This window comes from Bombina bombina, chromosome 11, assembly GCF_027579735.1.
Source record: "Bombina bombina isolate aBomBom1 chromosome 11, aBomBom1.pri, whole genome shotgun sequence".
NCBI lineage: Eukaryota > Metazoa > Chordata > Amphibia > Anura > Bombinatoridae > Bombina > Bombina bombina.
In genome coordinates, this window is record NC_069509.1 from 55,432,422 (window position 1) to 55,455,421 (window position 23,000).

The window sequence follows — 23,000 nt, forward strand, 5'->3', positions numbered from 1 at the left end:
CCTTCTCATTTAAATAAATGTGATTTATGTGACACTGAAAATGATGCCCAAGATGATTCCTCAAGTGAGGGGAGTAAGCATGGTACTGCATCATTCCCTCCTTCGTCTACACGAGTCTTGCCCACTCAGGAGGCCCCTAGTACATCTAGCGTGCCAATACTCCTTACTATGCAACAATTAACGGCTGTAATGGATAATTCTATCAAAAACATTTTAGCCAAAATGCCCAGTTATCAGCGTAAGCGCGACTGCTCTGTTTTAGATACTGAAGAGCATGAGGACGCTGATGATAATGGTTCTGAAATGCCCCTACACCAGTCTGAGGGGGCCAGGGAGGTTTTGTCTGAGGGAGAAATTTCAGATTCAGGGAAAATTTCTCAACAAGCTGAACCCGATGTGATTACATTTAAATTTAAGTTGGAACATCTCCGCGCTCTGCTTAAGGAGGTATTATCCACTCTGGATGATTGTGAGAGTTTGATCATCCCAGAGAAACTATGTAAAATGGACAAGTTCCTAGAGGTCCCGGGGCTCCCAGAAGCTTTTCCTATACCCAAGCGGGTGGCGGACATTGTAAATAAAGAATGGGAAAGGCCCGGTATACCTTTCGTCCCTCCCCCCATATTTAAAAAATTGTTTCCTATGGTCGACCCCAGAAAGGACTTATGGCAGACTGTCCCCAAGGTCGAGGGAGCGGTTTCTACTTTAAACAAACGCACCACTATACCCATAGAAGATAGTTGTGCTTTCAAAGATCCTATGGATAAAAAATTAGAAGGTTTGCTTAAAAAGATGTTTGTTCAGCAAGGTTACCTTCTACAACCAATTTCATGCATTGTCCCTGTCACTACAGCCGCGTGTTTCTGGTTCGATGAGCTAGTAAAGGCGATCGATAGTGATTCTCCTCCTTATGAGGAGATTATGGACAGAATCCGTGCTCTCAAATTGGCTAATTCTTTCACCCTAGACGCCACTTTGCAATTGGCTAGGTTAGCGGCGAAGAATTCTGGGTTTGCTATTGTGGCGCGTAGAGCGCTTTGGTTGAAATCTTGGTCAGCGGATGCGTCTTCCAAGAACAAACTCCTTAACATTCCTTTCAAGGGGAAAACGCTGTTTGGCCCTGACTTGAAAGAGATTATCTCTGATATCACTGGGGGTAAGGGCCACGCCCTTCCTCAGGATAGGTCTTTCAAGGCCAAAAATAAACCTAATTTTCGTCCCTTTCGTAGAAACGGACCAGCCCCAAGTGCTACGTCCTCTAAGCAAGAGGGTAATACTTCTCAAGCCAAGCCAGCCTGGAGACCAATGCAAGGCTGGAACAAGGGAAAGCAGGCCAAGAAACCTGCCACTGCTACCAAGACAGCATGAAATGTTGGCCCCCGATCCGGGACCGGATCTGGTGGGGGGCAGACTCTCTCTCTTCGCTCAGGCTTGGGCAAGAGATATTCTGGATCCTTGGGCACTAGAAATAGTCTCCCAAGGTTATCTTCTGGAATTCAAGGGGCTTCCCCCAAGGGGGAGGTTCCACAGGTCTCAATTGTCTTCAGACCACATAAAGAGACAGGCATTCTTACATTGTGTAGAAGACCTGTTAAAAATGGGAGTGATTCATCCTGTTCCATTAGGAGAACAAGGGATGGGGTTCTATTCCAACCTGTTCATAGTTCCCAAAAAAGAGGGAACGTTCAGACCAATCTTAGATCTCAAGATCTTAAACAAGTTTCTCAAGGTTCCATCGTTCAAAATGGAAACCATTCGAACAATTCTTCCTTCCATCCAGGAAGGTCAATTCATGACCACGGTGGATTTAAAGGATGCGTATCTACATATTCCTATCCACAAGGAACATCATCGGTTCCTAAGGTTCGCATTCCTGGACAAGCATTACCAGTTCGTGGCGCTTCCTTTCGGATTAGCCACTGCTCCAAGGATTTTCACAAAGGTACTAGGGTCCCTTCTAGCGGTGCTAAGACCAAGGGGCATTGCAGTAGTACCTTACTTGGACGACATTCTGATTCAAGCGTCGTCCCTTCCTCAAGCAAAGGCTCACACTGACATAGTCCTGGCCTTTCTCAGATCTCACGGATGGAAAGTGAACGTGGAAAAGAGTTCTCTATCTCCGTCGACAAGGGTTCCCTTCTTGGGAACAATAATAGACTCCTTAGAAATGAGGATTTTTCTGACAGAGGCCAGAAAAACAAAACTTCTAAACTCTTGTCAAACACTTCATTCCGTTCCTCTTCCTTCCATAGCGCAGTGCATGGAAGTAATAGGTTTGATGGTAGCGGCAATGGACATAGTTCCTTTTGCGCGCATTCATCTAAGACCATTACAACTGTGCATGCTCAGTCAGTGGAATGGGGACTATACAGACTTGTCTCCGAAGATACAAGTAAATCAGAGGACCAGAGACTCACTCCGTTGGTGGCTGTCCCTGGACAACCTGTCACAAGGGATGACCTTCCGCAGACCAGAGTGGGTCATTGTCACGACCGACGCCAGTCTGATGGGCTGGGGCGCGGTCTGGGGATCCCTGAAAGCTCAGGGTCTTTGGTCTCGGGAAGAATCTCTTATACCGATAAATATTCTGGAACTGAGAGCGATATTCAATGCTCTCAAGGCTTGGCCTCAGCTAGCAAAGGCCAAGTTCATACGGTTTCAATCAGACAACATGACGACTGTTGCGTACATCAACCATCAGGGGGGAACAAGGAGTTCCCTGGCGATGGAAGAAGTGACCAAAATCATTCAATGGGCGGAGACTCACTCCTGCCACCTGTCTGCAATCCACATCCCAGGAGTGGAAAATTGGGAAGCGGATTTTCTGAGTCGTCAGACATTACATCCGGGGGAGTGGGAACTCCATCCGGAAATCTTTGCCCAAATTACTCAACTGTGGGGCATTCCAGACATGGATCTGATGGCCTCTCGTCAGAACTTCAAGGTTCCTTGCTACGGGTCCAGATCCAGGGATCCCAAGGCGACTCTAGTAGATGCACTAGTAGCACCTTGGACCTTCAAACTAGCTTATGTATTCCCGCCATTTCCTCTCATCCCCAGGCTGGTAGCCAGGATCAATCAGGAGAGGGCGTCGGTGATCTTGATAGCTCCTGCGTGGCCACGCAGGACTTGGTATGCAGATCTGGTGAATATGTCATCGGCTCCACCATGGAAGCTACCTTTGAGACGAGACCTTCTTGTTCAAGGTCCGTTCGAACATCCGAATCTGGTCTCACTCCAGCTGACTGCTTGGAGATTGAACGCTTGATCTTATCAAAACGAGGGTTCTCAGATTCTGTTATTGATACTCTTGTTCAGGCCAGAAAGCCTGTAACTAGAAAAATTTACCACAAAATATGGAAAAAATATATCTGCTGGTGTGAATCTAAAGGATTCCCTTGGGACAAGGTAAAGATTCCTAAGATTCTATCCTTTCTTCAAGAAGGATTGGAGAAAGGATTATCTGCAAGTTCCTTGAAGGGACAGATTTCTGCCTTGTCTGTGTTACTTCACAAAAAGCTGGCAGCTGTGCCAGATGTTCAAGCCTTTGTTCAGGCTCTGGTTAGAATCAAGCCTGTTTACAAACCTTTGACTCCTCCTTGGAGTCTCAACTTAGTTCTTTCAGTTCTTCAGGGGGTTCCGTTTGAACCCTTACATTCCGTTGATATTAAGTTATTATCTTGGAAAGTTTTGTTTTTGGTTGCAATTTCTTCTGCTAGAAGAGTTTCAGAATTATCTGCTCTGCAGTGTTCTCCTCCTTATCTGGTGTTCCATGCAGATAAGGTGGTTTTACGTACTAAACCTGGTTTTCTTCCAAAGGTTGTTTCTAACAAAAACATTAACCAGGAGATAGTCGTGCCTTCTTTGTGTCCGAAACCAGTTTCGAAGAAGGAACGTTTGTTGCACAATTTGGATGTTGTTCGCGCTCTAAAATTCTATTTAGATGCTACAAAGGATTTTAGACAAACATCTTCCTTGTTTGTTGTTTATTCTGGTAAAAGGAGAGGTCAAAAAGCAACTTCTACCTCTCTCTCTTTTTGGATTAAAAGCATCATCAGATTGGCTTACGAGACTGCCGGACGGCAGCCTCCTGAAAGAATCACAGCTCATTCCACTAGGGCTGTGGCTTCCACATGGGCCTTCAAGAACGAGGCTTCTGTTGATCAGATATGTAGGGCAGCGACTTGGTCTTCACTGCACACTTTTACCAAATTTTACAAGTTTGATACTTTTGCTTCTTCTGAGGCTATTTTTGGGAGAAAGGTTTTGCAAGCCGTGGTGCCTTCCATTTAGGTGACCTGATTTGCTCCCTCCCTTCATCCGTGTCCTAAAGCTTTGGTATTGGTTCCCACAAGTAAGGATGACGCCGTGGACCGGACACACCTATGTTGGAGAAAACAGAATTTATGTTTACCTGATAAATTACTTTCTCCAACGGTGTGTCCGGTCCACGGCCCGCCCTGGTTTTTTAATCAGGTCTGATATTTTATTTTCTTTAACTACAGTCACCACGGTATCATATGGTTTCTCCTATGCAAATATTCCTCCTTAACGTCGGTCGAATGACTGGGGTAGGCGGAGCCTAGGAGGGATCATGTGACCAGCTTTGCTGGGCTCTTTGCCATTTCCTGTTGGGGAAGAGAATATCCCACAAGTAAGGATGACGCCGTGGACCGGACACACCGTTGGAGAAAGTAATTTATCAGGTAAACATAAATTCTGTTTTTCCCCTTCGTCTTCCTTTAAAAAATTATTCCCGGACTCTCAATTGGAGTTGTGGGGTTCCGTCTCTAAGGTGGATGGCGCTATCTCCATTCCATTATCTCCACGGTTACAGGGGGCAAGGGTGCCTTCCTACCGCAAGATAAAAAGAACAATTCAAAGGGACAAGTGTCTAATTTCCGTTCCTTTCATTCTGATAAATCCCAATGTCAGCAACCCTCCGCTAAGCCGAGCAAACCAAAAGCACTTGAAAGCTGGCTCAGTCCTGGAATAAATCCAAGCAGTGCAAGAAGCCAGCCGAGGCTATATCGGCATGAATTGGTGGCCCCCGAATCGGTGCTGGATCGTGTAGGGGGCAGACTGTCGCTCTTTTCAGGCGCTTGGTTCAGGGACATTCAGGATCCATGGGTCCTGGAGGTCATAGCTCAGGGATACAAGATAGGTTTCAAGTCTCATCCACCCAAGGGCAGATTTCTCCTCTCAAGCCTGTCTTCCAGACCAGAAAAGAGGGAAGCCTTGCTGGGGTGCTTGCGGGATCTGTCCTCCTTAGGGGTCATTGTCCCGGTACCTATCGCAGAAAGAGGTTTGGGATACTATTCAAACCTTTTTGTGGTGCCAAAGAAGGAGGGAACTTTCCGCTAGATTCTGGACCTAAAGTGCTTAAACAAATTTTTAAATGTCCCCTTGTTCAAGATGGAGACTATAAGGTCCATCCTTCCCTTAGTTCAGGTAGGACAGTTCATGACCACTATAGATCTGAAGGATGCTTACCTTCACGTTCCAATCCACAAGGATCACTTCCAGTTCCTAAGGTTTGCGTTCCTGGACTAGCACTTCCAGTTCATTGCACTTCTGTTTGGTCTAGCTACTGCTCCAAGGATTTTAACGAAGGTTCTAGGGGCTCTTCCAGCCGTTACCAGAACCCGGGGTATAGCAGTAGCGCCCTACTTGGACGATATTCTGGTACAAGCACCATCTTTTCGTCTGGCGGAGGACCATTCAGAGTCTCTTCTCTCTCTTCTTTGTTCTCATGGATGGAAGATAAACCTAGAAAAGAGTTCTCTTATTCCAAGCACCAGGGTGGAATTCCTGGGTACTATAATAGAGCATGAGGATATTTCTAACTGACCAGAGATGTTGCAAGCTAGCTTTGGCATGTCTTGCCCTCCGGACCTCCTTAAGGCCCTCTGTGGCTCAGTGTATGGAGGTGATTGGTCTCATGGTGTCCAGCATGGACATCATTACCTTTGCCAGGTTCCATCTCAGACCGTTGCAACTGTGCATGCTGAGGCAGTGGAACGGCGAACATTCGTATCTGTCTCAACAGATTTCTCTGGACAACCGGTCAAGAGAATCACTCTCTTGGTGGCTCTGTCAAGATCATCTGTCCCGAGAGACATCCTTCTGAAGACCATCCTGAGAGATTGTGACTACGGATGCAAGTCTATCAGGATGGGGAGCTGTTTGGGATGCCAAGAAGTCACAGGGCCTGTGGACTCAGGAGGAATGCTCCCTCCCGATCAACATTCTGGAACTTCAGGTAATCTTCAATACTCTGAAGGCTTGGCCCCTTCTGGGTTCGTCTTAGTTTATCAGATTCAAATCAGACAATATAACCTTGGTGACTTACAGCAACCACCAGGGGGGAACGAGAAGCTCCCTAGCAGTGAGGGAAGTATCTCTGATTCTGCAGTGGGCGGAGGCCCACAACTGTTCGCTGTTAGCAATCCACATTCCGGGTGTGGACAACTGGGAAGCGGATTTTCTCAGTAGACAATCCTTTCATCTGGGGGAATGGTCTCTCCATCCCGAAGTGTTTGCGGAGATATGCAACAGGTGGGGGACGCCGGAGATAGATCTCATGGCCGTCTCGATACCAAGCTACCCAGATATGGGTCAAGGTCCAGGGATCCTCAGGGGGAGCTAATAGATGCATTAGTAGTGCCTTGGAGGTTCAGTCTAATTTACCTTTTCCCGCTGTTACCACTCCTTCCTCGTGTAGTGGCTCGCATCAAGCAGGAGCGGGCATCAGTGATACTGATTGCTCCATCATGGCCGCGAAGGATGTGGTTTGCGGATCTGGTGGGGATGTCATCATCTCCTCCGTGAAAGTTACCTTGTCGCAGGGATCTGCTGGAACAAGGTCCTTTTGCTCATCAAAATCTAGATTCTCTGAGGCTGACTGCGTGGAGATTGAATGCTTAGTTCTAGCCAAGAGAGGTTTTTCTGAGAGAGTTATTGATGCTCTCATTCAAGCTCGTAAGCTGGTTACTCGTCGCATCTATCATAAGGTGTGGAGAACCTACTTATTCTGGTGTGAAGAGCGTGGATTTTCCTGGCATAAAGTTAAGGTTGCCAGGATCCTGAAGGGCCTTTCTGCCAGTTTCCTGAGGAGACAGATTTCTACCCTGTCTGTTTTACTGCACTAGAGGCTCTCAGAGCTTCCAGATGTTAATGCTCTGACTAGAATCAGACCTGTGTTTAGATCTAAGGCTCCTCCTTGGAGTTTAAATCTTGTTCTTAAAGTTTTGCAACGGGCTCCGTTTGAGCCTATGTAGGGGAAATGGAATCTTGTGATTTTATTCTGACACTTTTTTAATTATTAAGGAATATATCTTTATTAAAAATTCATACCAACTTTCATATATAATTCATACCAACTTTTATAGATAATTCCTATAATAGGGTATTTTATTTTATTCTGCCTATATAGAGTATTTTCATTTAAGCCAGTTGCTACACATACATTCAGCTTTCAGTGCATTGTCTCTATACCTGTCTTAGGTATTGAGATTCCATTTCCCCTACATAGTATTTTTTAATTAAGGAGAGATGGTTTCCTTAATTTTATATGCACTTGTGTTGTATGTAAATTTGTTTTCAGCGCTGTGGCATTTTTTCTGTTCTAAACCTCCGTTTGAACCTATGCATGAAATTGACATTAAATTATTATCCTGGAAGGTTCTTTTTCTACTGGCTATTGCTTCTGCGCACAGAGTATCTGAGATTGCTGCCTTGCAATGTGAGCCTCATTTTCTGGTGTTCCACTCTGATAAGGCTGTCTTACGTACTAAATTAGGTTTTCTTCCTAAGGTCGTGTCAGACAGCAACATCAATCAAGAGATTGTGGTTCCTTCCCCTTGTGTCCCAATCCTTCTTCTTTGAATGAACGTCTGCTTCAAAATTTGGACGTGGTTCGCGCCTTGAAGTTCTATCTTCAGGCTACTAGGGATTTTAGACAAACTTCTTCCTTATTTGTTGTCTATTCTGGGAAGCATAAGGGTAAGAAGGTCTCTTCCACTTCCTTATCTTTTTGGTTAAGGAGTGTTATCCGCTTAGCTTATGAGACAGCGGGACATAAACCTCCTCAAAAGATTACGGCTCATTCTACAAGAGCAGTGGCTTCCTCTTAGACCTTTAAAAACGAGGCCTTTATGGATCAGATTTGTAAGGTGGCTACCTGGTCCTCCTTACATACTTTTTCTAAATTTTACAAGTTTGATGTTTTTGCTTTGACTGAAGCAGCTTTCGGGAGAAAGGTTTTGCAGGCTGTTGTGCCCTCAGATTCGGGTCCGCCTCTTTTTGTCCCTCCCGTTATCATTCAGTGTCCTCTAGAGCTTGGGTATAAGTTTCCCAACAGTAAGGAATGATGCCGTGGATTCTCCTTATATTAAGAAGGAAAACATAAATTATGCTTATCAGATAATTTCATTTCCTTCTGCCATTCTGCGGCCCTATAAATTATATTTTTCTTCTGGCACCATTTATACCCTGATATTTCTCCTACTGTTCCTTGTTCCCAAGGCAGAATGACTGGGGGATGGGGGAAGTGCCGCAGTTTGTAAGTCATTGTAGACCGCTGCTTGATTTCATATATATTTTGTTCATTTTTAATTATTAAGTCACATAGGATTACTCTTTAACAAAGGATACCAAGAGAACTGAGCAAAATTAATAGTAGAAGTAAATTGGAAAGTTGTTTAAAATGATATGCTCTATCTGAATCATGAACATTTAATTTTTACTTTACTGTCCCTTTAACCCCTTAATGACCGACGACGTACAGGGTACGTCCTCTAAAAAAATACAGTTAACGACCGAGGACGTACCCTGTACGTCGTTGGTCTTGGAAAACGGTGAAAGCGATCCTGATTGCTTCCAGATGCTTTCCAGTTATTGCAGTGATGCCTCGATATCGAGGCATCCTGCAATAACACCCCTTGACCATCCGATGCAGAGAGAGCCACCCTGTGGCCCTCTCTGCACCGGACATCGATGGCCGGTATCGTTGGTGGGAGGCGGGTGGGCGGACATCGATGGGCCATGTGATGTGGAGGGGGACGGGGTCGACGGGTGCGCGCACTGATGCGCTCGCGTGCACGGGGAGGGAGTGGGTGGGAACCGTACACTACGGCAGAAATCTAAATGTAAAAATGGGAGAAAGGGGAGAGGCAATAGTTTTAAAAAAATAACTAAGGGATCTGGGAGAGGGTGGGGAGTTGATCTTTGGGGGGGGGGGGTGGAAGCTACACTATGGAAATTATTTTATTTTTTTTATTGTAAACTGGAGGGTCAGAGAGCTGTTTTTTTTTGGGGGGGGGGGAATCAGGGAGGTTGGGGGCTAAGGGGGAGCCTACACAGCAGCATATGCAAATATGCTTAAAAAAAAGATAGCTTTTATTTTAGTACTGACAGACTTTCTGCCAGTACTTAAGATGGCGGGGACAATTGTGGGGTCGGGGAGAGAAGAGAGCTGTTTGGGAGGGATCAGGGGGTCTGCTGTGTCAGGTGGGAGGCTGATCTCTACACTAAAGCTAAAATAAACCCTGCAAACTCCCTACAAGCTACCTAATTAACCCCTTCACTGATAGCCATAATACACGTTTGATGCGCAGCGGCATTTAGCGGCCTTCTACTTAATAAAAAGCAATGCCAAAGCCATATAAGTCTGCTATTTCTGAACACCATTTGTGCCATAATTGCACAAGCTGTTTGTAAATAATTTCAGTGAGAAACCTAAAGTTTGTGAAAAAGGGAACAATGTTTTTTATTTGATCGCATTTGGCGGTGAAATGGTGGCATTAAATATACCAAAATGGGCCTAGATCAATACTTTGGGTTGTCTACTACACTAAAGCTAAAATTAACTCTACAAGCTCCCTACATGCTCCCTAATTAACCCCTTCACTGCTGGGCATAAGACACATGGTGCGCAGTGGCATTTAGAGGCCTTCTAATAACCAAAAAACAATGCCAAAGCCATATAAGTCTGCTATTTCTGAACAAAGAGGATCCCAGAGAAGCATTTACAACCATTTTTGCCATAATTGCACAAGTTGTTTGTAAATAATTTCAGTGAGAAACCTAAAGTTTTGGGAAAAATTTGTGAAAAAGTGAACGATTTTTTTTTATTTGATCGCAATTGGCGGTGAAATGGTGTAATGAAATATACCAAATGGGCCTAGATTAATACTTTGGGATGTCTTCTAAAATAATATATATACATGTCAAGGGATATTCAGGGATTCCTGAAAGATATCAGTGTCCCAATGTAACTAGCGCTAATTTTTAAAGAAAAAGAGGTTTGTAAATAAATGCTACTTGTATTTATTGCCCTATAACTTAAAAAAAAAAGCAAAGAACATGTAAACATTGGGTATTTCTAAACTCAGGACAAGCATGGGTGTTTTTTGGTGATTGTAGCTGTGTAACAGATTTTGGGGGTCAAAGTTAGAAAATGTGTGTTTTTTTCCATTTTTTCCTCATTTTATAAAAAAAATTTATAGTAAATTATAAGATATGATGAAAATAATGGTATCTTTAGAAAGTCCATTTAATGGCGAGAAAAACGGTATATAATATGTGTGGGTACAGTAAATGAGTAAGAGGAAAATTACAGCTTAACACAAACACCGCAAACGTAAAAATAGCCTTGGTCCCAAACGGACAGAAAATGGAAAAGTGCTGTGGTCATTAAGGGGTTAAACACTTTGAGACATGATTTAAACCTAGGGAAACCTGTGTTACCACATGGCATATCATTACTTTATGTAGACTAATACCAAATTTAATGTCTGAAACAGCATCTTACTGGCACAAAATGTTATTGCATAATTAGAACTTACGTTTTTATACATGTATGATAAATTCTGCTTAACCCTTTAAGGACACAGCTTTCAGTTTGCTCAATTGTTTTATGACAGAAAAATTCCGTCATGTCCTTAAGAGGTTAATGGCCTTTGGGAAAACAAAAACAAACATTTAGGAAGATCACACATAGGGAGGGAAGGGAGCTGTTTGGGAGGGATCAGGGGGTCTGATGTGTCAGGTGGGAGGCTGATCTCTACACTAATGCTAAAACTAACCCTGCAAGCTCCCTACAAGCTCCCTAATTAACCCCTTCACTGCTAGCCATAATATACGTTTGATGCGCAGCAGCATTTAGCGGCCTTCTGATTACTAAAAAGCAACGCCAAAGCCATATATGTCTGCTATTTCTGAACAAAGGGGATCCCAGAGAAGCATTTACAACCATTTGTGCCATAATTGCACAAGCTGTTTGTAAATAATTTCAGTGAGAAACCTAAAGTTTGTGAAAAAGGGAACAATTTTTTTTATTTGATCGCATTTGGCAGTGAAATGGTGGCATGAAATATACCAAAATGGGCCTAGATCAAAACTTTGGGTTGTCTACTACACTAAAGCTAAAATTAACCCTACAAGCTCCCTACATGCTCCCTAATTAACCCCTTCACTGCTGGGCATAATACGCATGGTGCGCAGTGGCATTTAGAGGCCTTCTGATTACTAAAAAGCAACACCAAAGCCATATAAGTCTGCTATTTCTGAACAAAGGCGATCCCAGAGAAGCATTTACAACCATTTGTGCCATAATTGCACAAGTTGTTTGTAAATAATTTCTGTGAGAAACCTAAAGTTTGTGAAAAAGTGGACGATTTTTTTTATTTGATCGCAATTGGCGGTGAAATGGTGGCATGAAATATACCAAATGGGCCTAGATTAATACTTTGGGATGTCTTCTAAAAAAAAAATATATACATGTCAATGGATATTCGGGGATTCCTGAAATATATCAGTGTTCTAATGTAACTAGCGCTAATTTTGAAAAATAAAGTGGTTTGGAAATAGTAAAGTGCTACTTGTATTTATTGCCCTATAACTTACAAAAAAGCAAAGAACATGTAACCATTGCGTATTTCTAAACTCAGGACAAAATTTAGAAACTATTTAGCATGGCTGTTTTTTGGTGGTTGTAGATGTGTAACAGATTTTAGGGGTCAAAGTTAGAAAAAGTGGGGGGGTTTTCCTCATAAATAATGAAAATAATGGTATCTTTAGAAAGTCCATTTAATGGCGAGAAAAACGGTATATAATATGTGTGGGTACAGTAAATGAGTAAGAGGAAAATTACAGCTTAACACAAACACTGCAAACGTAAAAATAGCCTTGGTCCCAAACGGACAGAAAATGGAAAAGTGCTGTGGTCATTAAGGGGTTAAACACTTTGAGACATGATTTAAATCTAGGGAAACCTGTGTTACCACATGGCATCACATTACTTTATGTAGACTAATACCAAATTTAATGTCTGAAACAGCATCTTACTGGCACAAAATGTTATTGCATAATTAGAACTTACGTTACTTTTTATACGTATGATAAATTCTGCTTGATGGCCTTTGGGAAAACAAAAACAAACATTTAGGCACATAGGAGCCGATTTATCATGCCCCGTACAGCCCCTAATGCCTTTGTTTCCACACGAGCCTTCATGCTCGCCGGAAAAAAAAAGATAAGCAGCGGCCTTAAGACCTGTTTCTTAACTCGTCCTCCACCTCTGAGGCGGCAGACAGCAATCAGCCCGATCGAATACGATCGGGTTGATTGACACGCCCCGCTAGTGGCCGATTGGCCATGAATCTGCAGTGGGCGGCATTGCACAAGCAGTTCACCAGAATTTTTATATATGTATGAATATGAAAATATATGTAAACCAGTGATTATCACAGACATATATATATATACACAGTGGATATAAAAAGTCTACACACCCCTGTTAAAATGTCAGGTTTCTGTGATGTAAAAAAATGAGACAAAGATAAATCATTTCAGAACTTTTTCCACCTTTAATGTGACCTATAAACTGTACAACTCAATTGAAAAACAAACTGAAATCTTTTAGATAAAGGGAAATAAAAAACTAAAATAATATGGTTGCATAAGTGTGCACACCCTTTTATAACTGGTGATGTAGCTGTGTTTAGAATTAAGCAATCACATTCAAAATCATGTTAAATAGGAGTCAGTACACACCTGTCATCATTTAAAGTGCCTCTGATTAACCCCAAATAAAGTTAATCTGTTCTAGTAGGTCTTTCCTGACATTTTGTTAGTCGCATCCTACAGCAAAAGCCATGGTCCGCAGAGAGCGTCTAAAGCATCAGAGGGATCTCATTGTTAAAAGGTATCAGTCAGGAGAAGGGTACAAAAGAATTTGCAAGGCATTAGATATACCATGGAACACAGTGAAAACAGTCATCATCAAGTGGAGAACATATGGTGCAACAGTGACATTACCAAGAACTGGATGTCCCTCCAAAATTGATGAAAAGATGAGAAGAAAACTGGTCTGGGAGGCTGCCAAGAGGCCTACAGCAACATTAAAGGAGCGGCAGGAATATCTGGCAAGTACTGGCTGTGTGGTGCATGTGACAACAATCGCCCGTATTCTTCATATGTCTAGACTATGGGGTAGAGTGGCAAGACGGAAGCCTTTTCTTACAAAAAAAACCATCCAAGCCTGGCTAAATTTTGCAAGAACACATCTAAAGTCTCCCAAAAGCATGTGGTAAAAGGTGTTCTGGTCTGATGAAACCAAAGTTGAACTTTTTGGCCATAATTCCAAAAGATATGTTTGGCGCAAAAACAACACTGCATATCACCAAAAGAACACCATACCCACAGTGAAGCATGGTGGTGTCAGCATCATGTTTTGGGGCTGTTTTTCTTCAGCTGGAGCTGGGGCCTTAGTCAAGGTAGAGGGAATAATGAACAGTTCCAAATACCAGACAATATTGGCACAAAACCTTCAGGCTTCTGCTAGAAAGCTGAACATGAAGAGGAACTTCATCTTTCAGCATGACAACGACCCAAAGCATACATCCAAATCAACAAAGGAATGGCTTCACCAGAAGAAGATTAAAGTTTTGTGATGGCCCAGCCAGAGCCCAAACCTGAATCCAATTAAAAATCTGTGGGGTGATCTGAAGAGGGTTGTGCACAGGAGATGCCCTTGCATTCTGACAGATTTAGAGTCTTTTTGCAAAGAAGAGTGGGCAAATCTTGCCAAGTCAAGATGTGCCAAGCTGAAAAACTCATACCCAAATAGACTGAGTGCTGTAATAAAATCAAAAGGTGCTTCAATAAAGTATTTGTTTAAGGGTGTTCACACTTATGCAACCATATTATTTTAGTTTTTTATTTTTATTTCCCTTTACCTAAAAGATTTCAGTTTGTTTTTCAATTGAGTTGTACAGTTTATAGGTCACATTAAAGGTGGAAAAAGTTCTCATTTTTTTACATCACAGAAACCTGACATTTTAACAGGGGTGTGTAGACTTTTTATATCCACTGTATATATACCCCTATTTGCAATTTATTTAAATTATCAAATTATTATTAATATTATTATTATTTCACATCAAATTGTTGCTTATATTAAGTCTTTATTCTTTTATTTGATACATGTGGCTCTAACTTTGTCTCATGCGAGTATCCATATAACATACATATATCTGACATTGAGGTGTCACTAGAAAGAGTTAAACTATGAAGACTCATTAAGCAACTGATTGAAAACCCCTGGCTATGGGGAGAAAAGAAAAAATACAGTATTCTCTTATTGGATAAGTGATCCACCAATCAAATACTTCCTAAAAAGACAACACCCTATATAAGGAGCTCTATCTCAGTAAGTAAGCATCTTGATAAACGAAACACGTAGATCTTTTTGCTTAGTCATTTAATCAGGTGCATGTAGTGGAAATATAAGAGCCCAACAGGTGCTTTTGATCACTTTGTATCGAACGAGTGTTCATTTACAGCCTAATTCCTGCCGTGGAGCTTTATATATTCCTACACCTACTAGCACTTGTTTTTGGTACTTATATATCATACAATACTGAGTGGGCTGAACGTCAGCTATTACCTGGAGGAATAACTCAGTGTGGTGTTCACCTCTACTGCAGGACTGTGGATTCTACCTTTGAAACAAAGTTTACAAATTTAAACAAGCACACAATGTGTAAGCCGGGAATAAGCCACTGGTTGGCTACATCCAAGTCACGTGACCGGAAGTGACACAGAGACGACGTGGCTCAAGGACGGAACGCTCAGTCGGAGCTGTATTCATCATCGACAGTAGAGGTTAAGGTACTGTTCAGTCTTAGCTGTGCACAGCAGAAGAAACCTCCTATTTGTTGAAATAACATACCTCATCTCCTTACAAACACGCTACTCAGCGTACTTTGTATACAGATCTCATTTGTTTTATAATTTAGCGCAAGACGCTCCACGGTTGCGGAACTTTAAGTTCTTTCTGGCCATTTTATTGCTGAACTTTTAATTCTGGGATTTTCTAGTAGTTTATATTACTGTTCTCCCCTTCATTTGTTGACATTTGCTTTATCATTGCCTTTATTCATATGCTTTGTTCTCGTTGTTTTTATGTACAGTATACGCTTTGCATATTATCTGCAGTTAACGTATTACTCTCTTGTGTATGTTTTAGACATTATTACCATATGCATTGCATAGACTTTTATGATTAACTCGATGCCGGCATCTTACTTATATTACATTTCCATTTTAATTTCATTTTATTATCCTATTATTATAGACCATATCTCTTTTATTGTGTATTACGTTTACAATTTTGTTACTCATCACTCATTATTAAATTAGTGTCTTTTTGACCTTCACACTCTTTATTCCTTTTTTGATAATCAGCTCTTTTTATAGGAGCGCTTTTCCCTACTCCTCGTTCTTCTACTTACATTACATTCACATTTTAGAGATTTATGTGTGTGTTTTTTGGATCAGCTCTGATTATGGTATAGGCAGCTTTAACACCACCAACTTTTTTTTCACCATCAGAACTGCTTGTGCAATGATAAATGCCGACAGCATTCAGCGATGTCAGGCGGACATGATTCACTACAGCGGATCATGTCCGTCTGACAGTTAGTAAATCAGCCCCTATAATATAATAACGCTTTTACGAATCTTTGGTAATTTACAATTCCTCTGTGGGATCAGTGAGCTTAAAATAGCATTAAACTCCTACTGCTTTGTGTAATAATGATCCTTGTTCTACACTCCCTAGAAGAGGCCAAAGACCAAATGTTGTAACAAATGCTGCAAAACAACTAACTGGTTAAAGGGATACTAAACCCAAATTTTCTTCTTTGCATGCAATTTTAAGCAACTTTCTAATTTACTCCTATTTTCAATTTTTCTTTGTTTTCTTGCTTTCTTTTTTTGAAAAGCAGGAATCTAAGCTAATAAGCCGCTCAATTTTTGGTTCAGCACCTGGGTTGCGCTTGCTGATTGGTGGCTAAATGTACCCACCAATCAACAAGCACTAGCCAGGGTGCTGAACCAAATATGGGCCGACCGATTAGCTTAGAATTCTGCTTTTTCAAATAAAGATAGCAAAAGAACAAAGAAAAATTGACAATAGGAGTAAATTAGAGCAGGCAATTTTAAGCAACTTTCTATATGAGTTTTTACACAAAAAACATGAGGGATTTTAGGGTGGGACCAATGATATCAAACATATTCTCTTGTTCTAAATTCTGCTGCCATGTAAAACCTTTTATATTTAAAGGGGCAGTAAAATAAAAAATAAACCTCCAAAATTCAGATAGAGCTGGGAATTTAAAAAAAAATAAAAAATCCAGTGTACTTTTATTATCTAATTTGCTTCAGTCTATCATAATCCTTTGTTGAAAAGCATACCTAGATACCTAGGTTCAGGAGCAGCAATGAACTACTGGGAGCTAGCTGCTGATTAGTGGCTGCAAATATTTGTCTCTTGTCATTGGCTCACTCAGTGAGTTAGCTAGCTCTCAGTAGTGCATTTCTGTTCCTTCAACAAAGGATGCCAAGAGTATGAAGCAAATTTGATATTAGAAGTAAATTGAAAAGTTGTTTTAAATTGTGTGCTATATCTGTATGGCGAAAGAAACGTTTTGGGTTTCATGTCCCTTTAATTTAATTTTGCAACAACAGTACATACAACCTAGGAGAGGGAGGGATGGCACGCCTTTATTATTATTTACCCATATTGGTAAACTGTATCGCTTATCAAGCTCTAAGAACAGGTAAGGTTGCCACCTCGGCCATGTTTTCCTGGACATTTATGCATTACATGTGCTGTAGGGTGTGCAGGGAGGAACCTGTTTTTGTGCTGTTCATCAGCGCTATTCATGTGATGCCAGAGGCACAATACGCGTTCCGCCCTGCTTACTCTGTCCAGGACAAAAAGTCTGAGGTGGCAGCCCTAAGGAATTACAGGGATCATTAAAGTGAAAAATAAACTTTCATGGTTTAGGTAAAACATACAATTAAAAAACAAATTTTCATTGGCTTTTATTATCAAATTTGTATTGTTCTCTTGGTATCCTTTGCTGCAGACTCATAGCAGCTTTTAAAATGGCACATCTTTAGCACTCTATGGCAGCACTGTATGGAACAATGCTTGAAAAAATGTTACACACTTGCAAACACTGCTGCCATGGAGTGTTAGACACGTGCACGCTCCTGAGGCTACCTAGATTTACTATAACAAAGGATACCAAAAAAATAAAGCAAATTTGATTTAGAAAAAAAGTAAACTGTGATGTTTTTTATTTTTATTAAAAGAAAAAAAAAAACTGCATGCTTGATCTAACGCTGTGTCTGTCAACTCCAGCCCACAGGATCTCCAAACAAAACAGTTTTTCCTGATATCTGAACTAGACCACAGGTGAATGGGTGAGAGCAGTTGACTTATAAAGCGAAATAATCACACTATGATTGAACACAGAAGTAGTTCTAAAACAATGCACTAGGCTGTGCTGCGTTTCTTCCAAAGCTTTTAAACAGCTACACGTCTCATTTTCCTATCTTGTTTCAGTTTCATTTCCTCAGTGATTTCCAGCTTTTAGTTTCCAACCCAGAGGCAGCTTCACAAGGTACTAGACTGCTGCATCACTCTATACATTTTTGTTTCCTTTAACATGGCAAACACACCAGAACAGCTAACTGCTTTGGCCGATGATTTAAGGATCAAATTTACCACCCAATACACACCAGGCTCCACATTGGCTTATGGATATGCGCATCAATTCCAACGTATTATTCTGCAGCTTTACGGTTTATTTGGCCATGGTAAGACCTCTCTTATAAACCTATGTCTGAGCGTTGTGCGAAACAAACCATATGAGGACTTAGCAGGATCAGGGTGGACTGATGGCTTGGTGATTAAAGAAAGACGAGAACACTGGCTTACCAATACTGTAATTATTACCGATAACAGAGGATTTATTAAAATTGATGACGAGGAAATCACAGAAGCATCTGCGCAACTTGGTAAGTAAAAATCAGTGCTCATGAATGAATTATTGCTATATAAGATTAGAAGTATCATTTACCCAGGAGTAGTAAAAAAAAGACTAAATTGTGGTTAAATTCCCAGGCTACATTACTTTTATTTGGAAAAGAGACATTTGTTCTTTGTGGGATTTTGTTGTTGTTGTGATCTTTATAGTTAGGGGGTCTTTTACTAATTTTCAGGCATTTGTTTGCAAATCAAGCATCTGTCTAGAGCACTGGTCTTCAAACCTGTTCCCAGGCCTCCTCGCCAGGCCAGATTTTCAGGATTACCTTGGGGAAGAGCAGGTAAAATTACAATGTTTACTAATCATCTTATTATTTCGCCTGTGCTCCAGTTCAGACATTCTCAAATCCTGGCCTGAGTACAGATTTGAAAACCAGTGGTCTAGAGCAGTGGTTACAGACAAAAAAAGGACAAGAGTCCCAACAAGATATAATAATATATATGTGCATACTGCCTTAAACGATATCACCAGATCAGCTGTGAACCCAAGTCCTGGTATAGAAAATGCAGTATTTTAGCTTAACTGTATTTAGAGGGATACCATAAAATGTATGTGTTGCTCATGGAGAATTATATAATAACACTGATAATTTCTCAACCCAACTGTCCTCAAGGGCTGGTAAATTTTAGCCAGACATGTCCAGGACCCGGTAGTCAGTCAGTCATATACACACATTTATATAAATAAATAAATAAATAAATAAATAAAATATATATAATTAATTACATAAATCCTGAAAAAAACACTCTTTGGTTTTTTACAAAACACAAATTACTGACCTGACATTTCAGGGTGTTCACCCCTTCCTCAGACTTATATAAATAGTTACGTGTGTGTGTATATATATATATATATATATATATATATATATATATATATATATATATATATATGTATGTATGTATGTATTTGTTTTTCTTTCATGATTCAGATAGAGCACATGATTTTAAACAACTTTCCATTTGACTTCTATTAACTAATTTGCTTTGTTCTCTTTATATCCTTAGTTGAAAAGCATACCTAGGTAGGCTCAGGAGCAGCAATGCATTGCTGAAAACTAGCTGCTGATTGGTGTCTGCACATAAATCCCTCCTATCAGTGGTTTACCACACGTGTTCAGCTAGCTTCCAGTAGTGCATAGCTACTCCTTCAACAAAAGATACCAAGAGATTAAAGCAAATTTGGTAATAGAAGCAAATTGGAGAGTTGTTTAAAATCGCATGCCCTTTCTGAATTACAAAAGAAAATGTTTGGGTCATGTCCCTTTAAACATTTTAAACCTAGGGAAACTTACAACATGGCGTCACACATTCCTTTATGTAGACCAGGGGTGTCAAACTAATTTGAGTCGCGAGCCATTTTCCATGCAAGTACAACTCGCGTGGGCCGCACACTACTGACATATCTTGTCATTACTAAACAAAGCAGTGGTGTTTGCTATAACTGTATACATTTAAAAAGATTGTGTTCTGTATCTCCTATTTAATGACTCAGGCTTGATGAAATGCGCTCTTATGCTTTTAAGAAGGTAACACACGTGCACCATTGGGTTGCTCTCCCACAGAGTACGTGCTATTTTTTTCTATAGCAGTCCTGTTCCGGGCGCACTCACAGTTTAGCATGCGCATAGTATAACATTTCCTCTGCATTATAAATAGTGGATCACAATGCTTTCGGCATAGCGACACACTGTTTATAAAGTGATAGACATACAGTATACCTGTTGTATAGAATATAAAAAAATACATATAAAATATTAATTTATCAAATATAAAGTATGTGATTTTAGTTAAAGTGAAAGTCAATTCTATCGTTGTACAAACGCTAGGATTGACTATTGAAACAAATAAAGGGGACTTTCATTCATGAAGTATAAGATACTTAATGAGAAAGTTCCTTTATTTGTTTTAACCGATTGCCGTTCTCAGCTGTTACGTTTTCACCTCTTAGCCAATAGCCGTGCGGTAAATCCGGCTCTTATGGGCGCCAAGCCGGATTTACCGCATGGCTATTGGCTAAGAGGGGAAAACGTCACCTCTTAGCAAAAAAAATTTTTAGTCGTGGGCTGCTGTAGCAGCTAAGAGCGGCAATCCATTGAAACAAATAAAGGAGCTTTCTACATGAAGTATTTTATATTTCATGAATTAAAGTCCCCTTTATTTGTTTCAATAGTCAATCCTAGCGTTTGTACAACGCTAGGATTGACTTTCACTCTAAAGAGAAAATTATAGAAAGGAATAGACAGAAATGATGCGTGAAATCAGTGCTGTCATAGTAATGAACACATATAAAGACGTGCTGCATGTGTCAAATCATTATGCACTTATCTGTGTTTGTGTTTGCCTTTTTCTTTTTAATAACAATCTTACTCGTTAAAGACTAAGGGGTTTTAGCATATGCCTATCCCTAAGTAATAAGCATATTATAATTATTATTTTTCATAAAGGTGGCGTGGGCCGCACAAAATTAAATCAAGAGACGCATGAGGCCGTGGGCTGCCAGTTTGACACCCCTGATTTGTAGACTAATACCAATTTTATCTTAAACAGCATCTTACTGACATAAAATGTTACTGCATATTGAGAACTTACCATACTCTTATGCTACATTTAGGAAGAGGCATTTGATCACACATAATATAATGGCACTTTTACCAAGCTTTGGTTATTTACAATTCCCTGGCATTGAACATCTGCTTTTGTGTAAAAATGATGCTTGTCCCACACTCCCTAGAAGAGGTCAAAGGGCAAATGCTGTAAAACAACTGGTTAAAGGGACAGTCTAGTCAAAATTAAACTTTCATTATTCAGATAGGACATGTAATTTTAATCAACTTACCAATTTACTTTTATCATCAAATCTGCTTTTTTTTCTTAGTTAAAACTAAACTTAGGCAGACTCATATGCTAATTTCTAAACCCTTGAGGGCTGCCTCTTATCACAGGCTTTTTAAACTCCTTTTCAACACAAAGAGACTAAAAGTACACGTGGGCCATATAGATAACACTGTGTACAGACACAGGGGGTTATTTAAGATTTAGCCCAACACAATGCTAACTGCAAGACAATAGATAATAAACAGTCACAGTCATGTGATCAGGGGGCTGGAAGAATGTTCTTAGAAACAAGGTAATCACAGAGGTAAAAAGTGTATTTATATAACATTGTTGGTTGTGCAAAACTGGGGAGTGGGTAATAAAGGGATTATCTATCTTTTAATACAATAACAATTCTATGGTAGACTGTCCCTTTAAGGCATATTGCAGCATTTTGAAAACCTAGGTTACCAGTGTAGCTTTTTTGGTCTTTTGAGGGAACATGGGACAAATATTTTTACACAAAAAATATGAGCTGTTTAATGTCCCTTTAATCTGTACAATTCTCTTCAAGCAGATATTAATTTCACTGGTACAAAAACTGACTAATGTTGGATGTATGGGTCACCTGGAAGATGTCAGTGGTAAATTCATTTATTAAGCTGTTATTCTTCTCTGTAGCTTCTTTGCGGATTTTGGAAGAGGGAGTGATATGGAACAGAAGCACGGAAGAAAAGTTGGACCTGATGCTTGCCAAATATAATACATCTCCTACTGATTTCATTGTTCCTGTGATTGTGCACAGGTACTGATACAGGTGGTATCAATTCTTATAAAAATCAGGTTTGTCTGGTTAAATGCTGCCTTGGTGTTGTGTGATTAAATGATAATGAAAATAGATTAGTTGGTTCTCTGAGCCTGTACGACGCTGCTGCACCATCTTACACCTCCCCTCTCCAACGGCATGCGCAACAGCACCACTTGCCCCCTCCCAGAGTCCCACCTAGCGAAGTGGTGACCAGAGAGGACAGTAACTTGTTACTGTAGTCGGCAGTCCTTTCTGGTAGCCGGTATATGACCCAAGCACATAAAAACATAGTTTCTGCGTTTTGTATTCTTATCTCCACAATTAGCTGTCATAATTGATTCCAACGTCCAAACTGAGCTAACTGTCTCTTATGTATTCTGACCCTACAGGTTTTGTAGCCCTTTGTGACAGACAAGGGTTAATGTTTGCTGCCGGTGGTGCCGACATTTAGGTGCTGATCCTGTGTTAGTGCGATGTTTGAGATATAATGTAAGGGTAAAGTTATTGCAGCTTTGGATCTTACTTATGGGAGAGGTACTAAATCAATACCATGTTTTAGTACTTAGTATGGGTAAATCGTGTTAGACACACTCATTAGGGAAATATATATGGCTCATTGCATTCCAGAAATAAGGTTTGCAAAAAGGTGTAGAATCACACCTGGCATTTCTGTGTTATGTGCTTCCGACTTCGCTGTAAACCTACTGGCCACCCGGGAGATTCACAATGCGTTGCAGTCCCATAAGCCAAGGGTTTAAACGAGGTGGCTGAACCATGAAAGCATTGCTGATGTAACACTCACATGCTCCTAGACACTGATTTCCCATTAGAAATATACTGCACATAAAGCCCTGCTATAGGTTCCTATGACAGCGTTATAATAGCTCCAGTCTATATTGGAGTCTGCACTAACTAGTTGGGATGCTGTGTCACCCTTTCCTGTGATACACACATTGACATGAGACACACTAC

General features: G+C 40.7%; 1 protein-coding gene across 1 annotated transcript in view; it reads left to right on the forward strand.

Annotated features, from left to right (window-relative positions):
* The first annotated feature begins 17,859 nt into the window (after positions 1-17,859).
* Positions 17,860-23,000, forward strand: part of LOC128641839 (uncharacterized) — a 93,636-nt gene continuing 88,495 nt past the window's right edge. The window contains exons 1-2 of the mRNA XM_053694397.1: positions 17,860-18,375; positions 21,902-22,025. Coding sequence (XP_053550372.1) covers positions 18,024-18,375; positions 21,902-22,025 — 476 coding nt within the window. The 5' untranslated portion in view covers positions 17,860-18,023. The remainder of the gene's footprint in view (positions 18,376-21,901; positions 22,026-23,000) is intronic.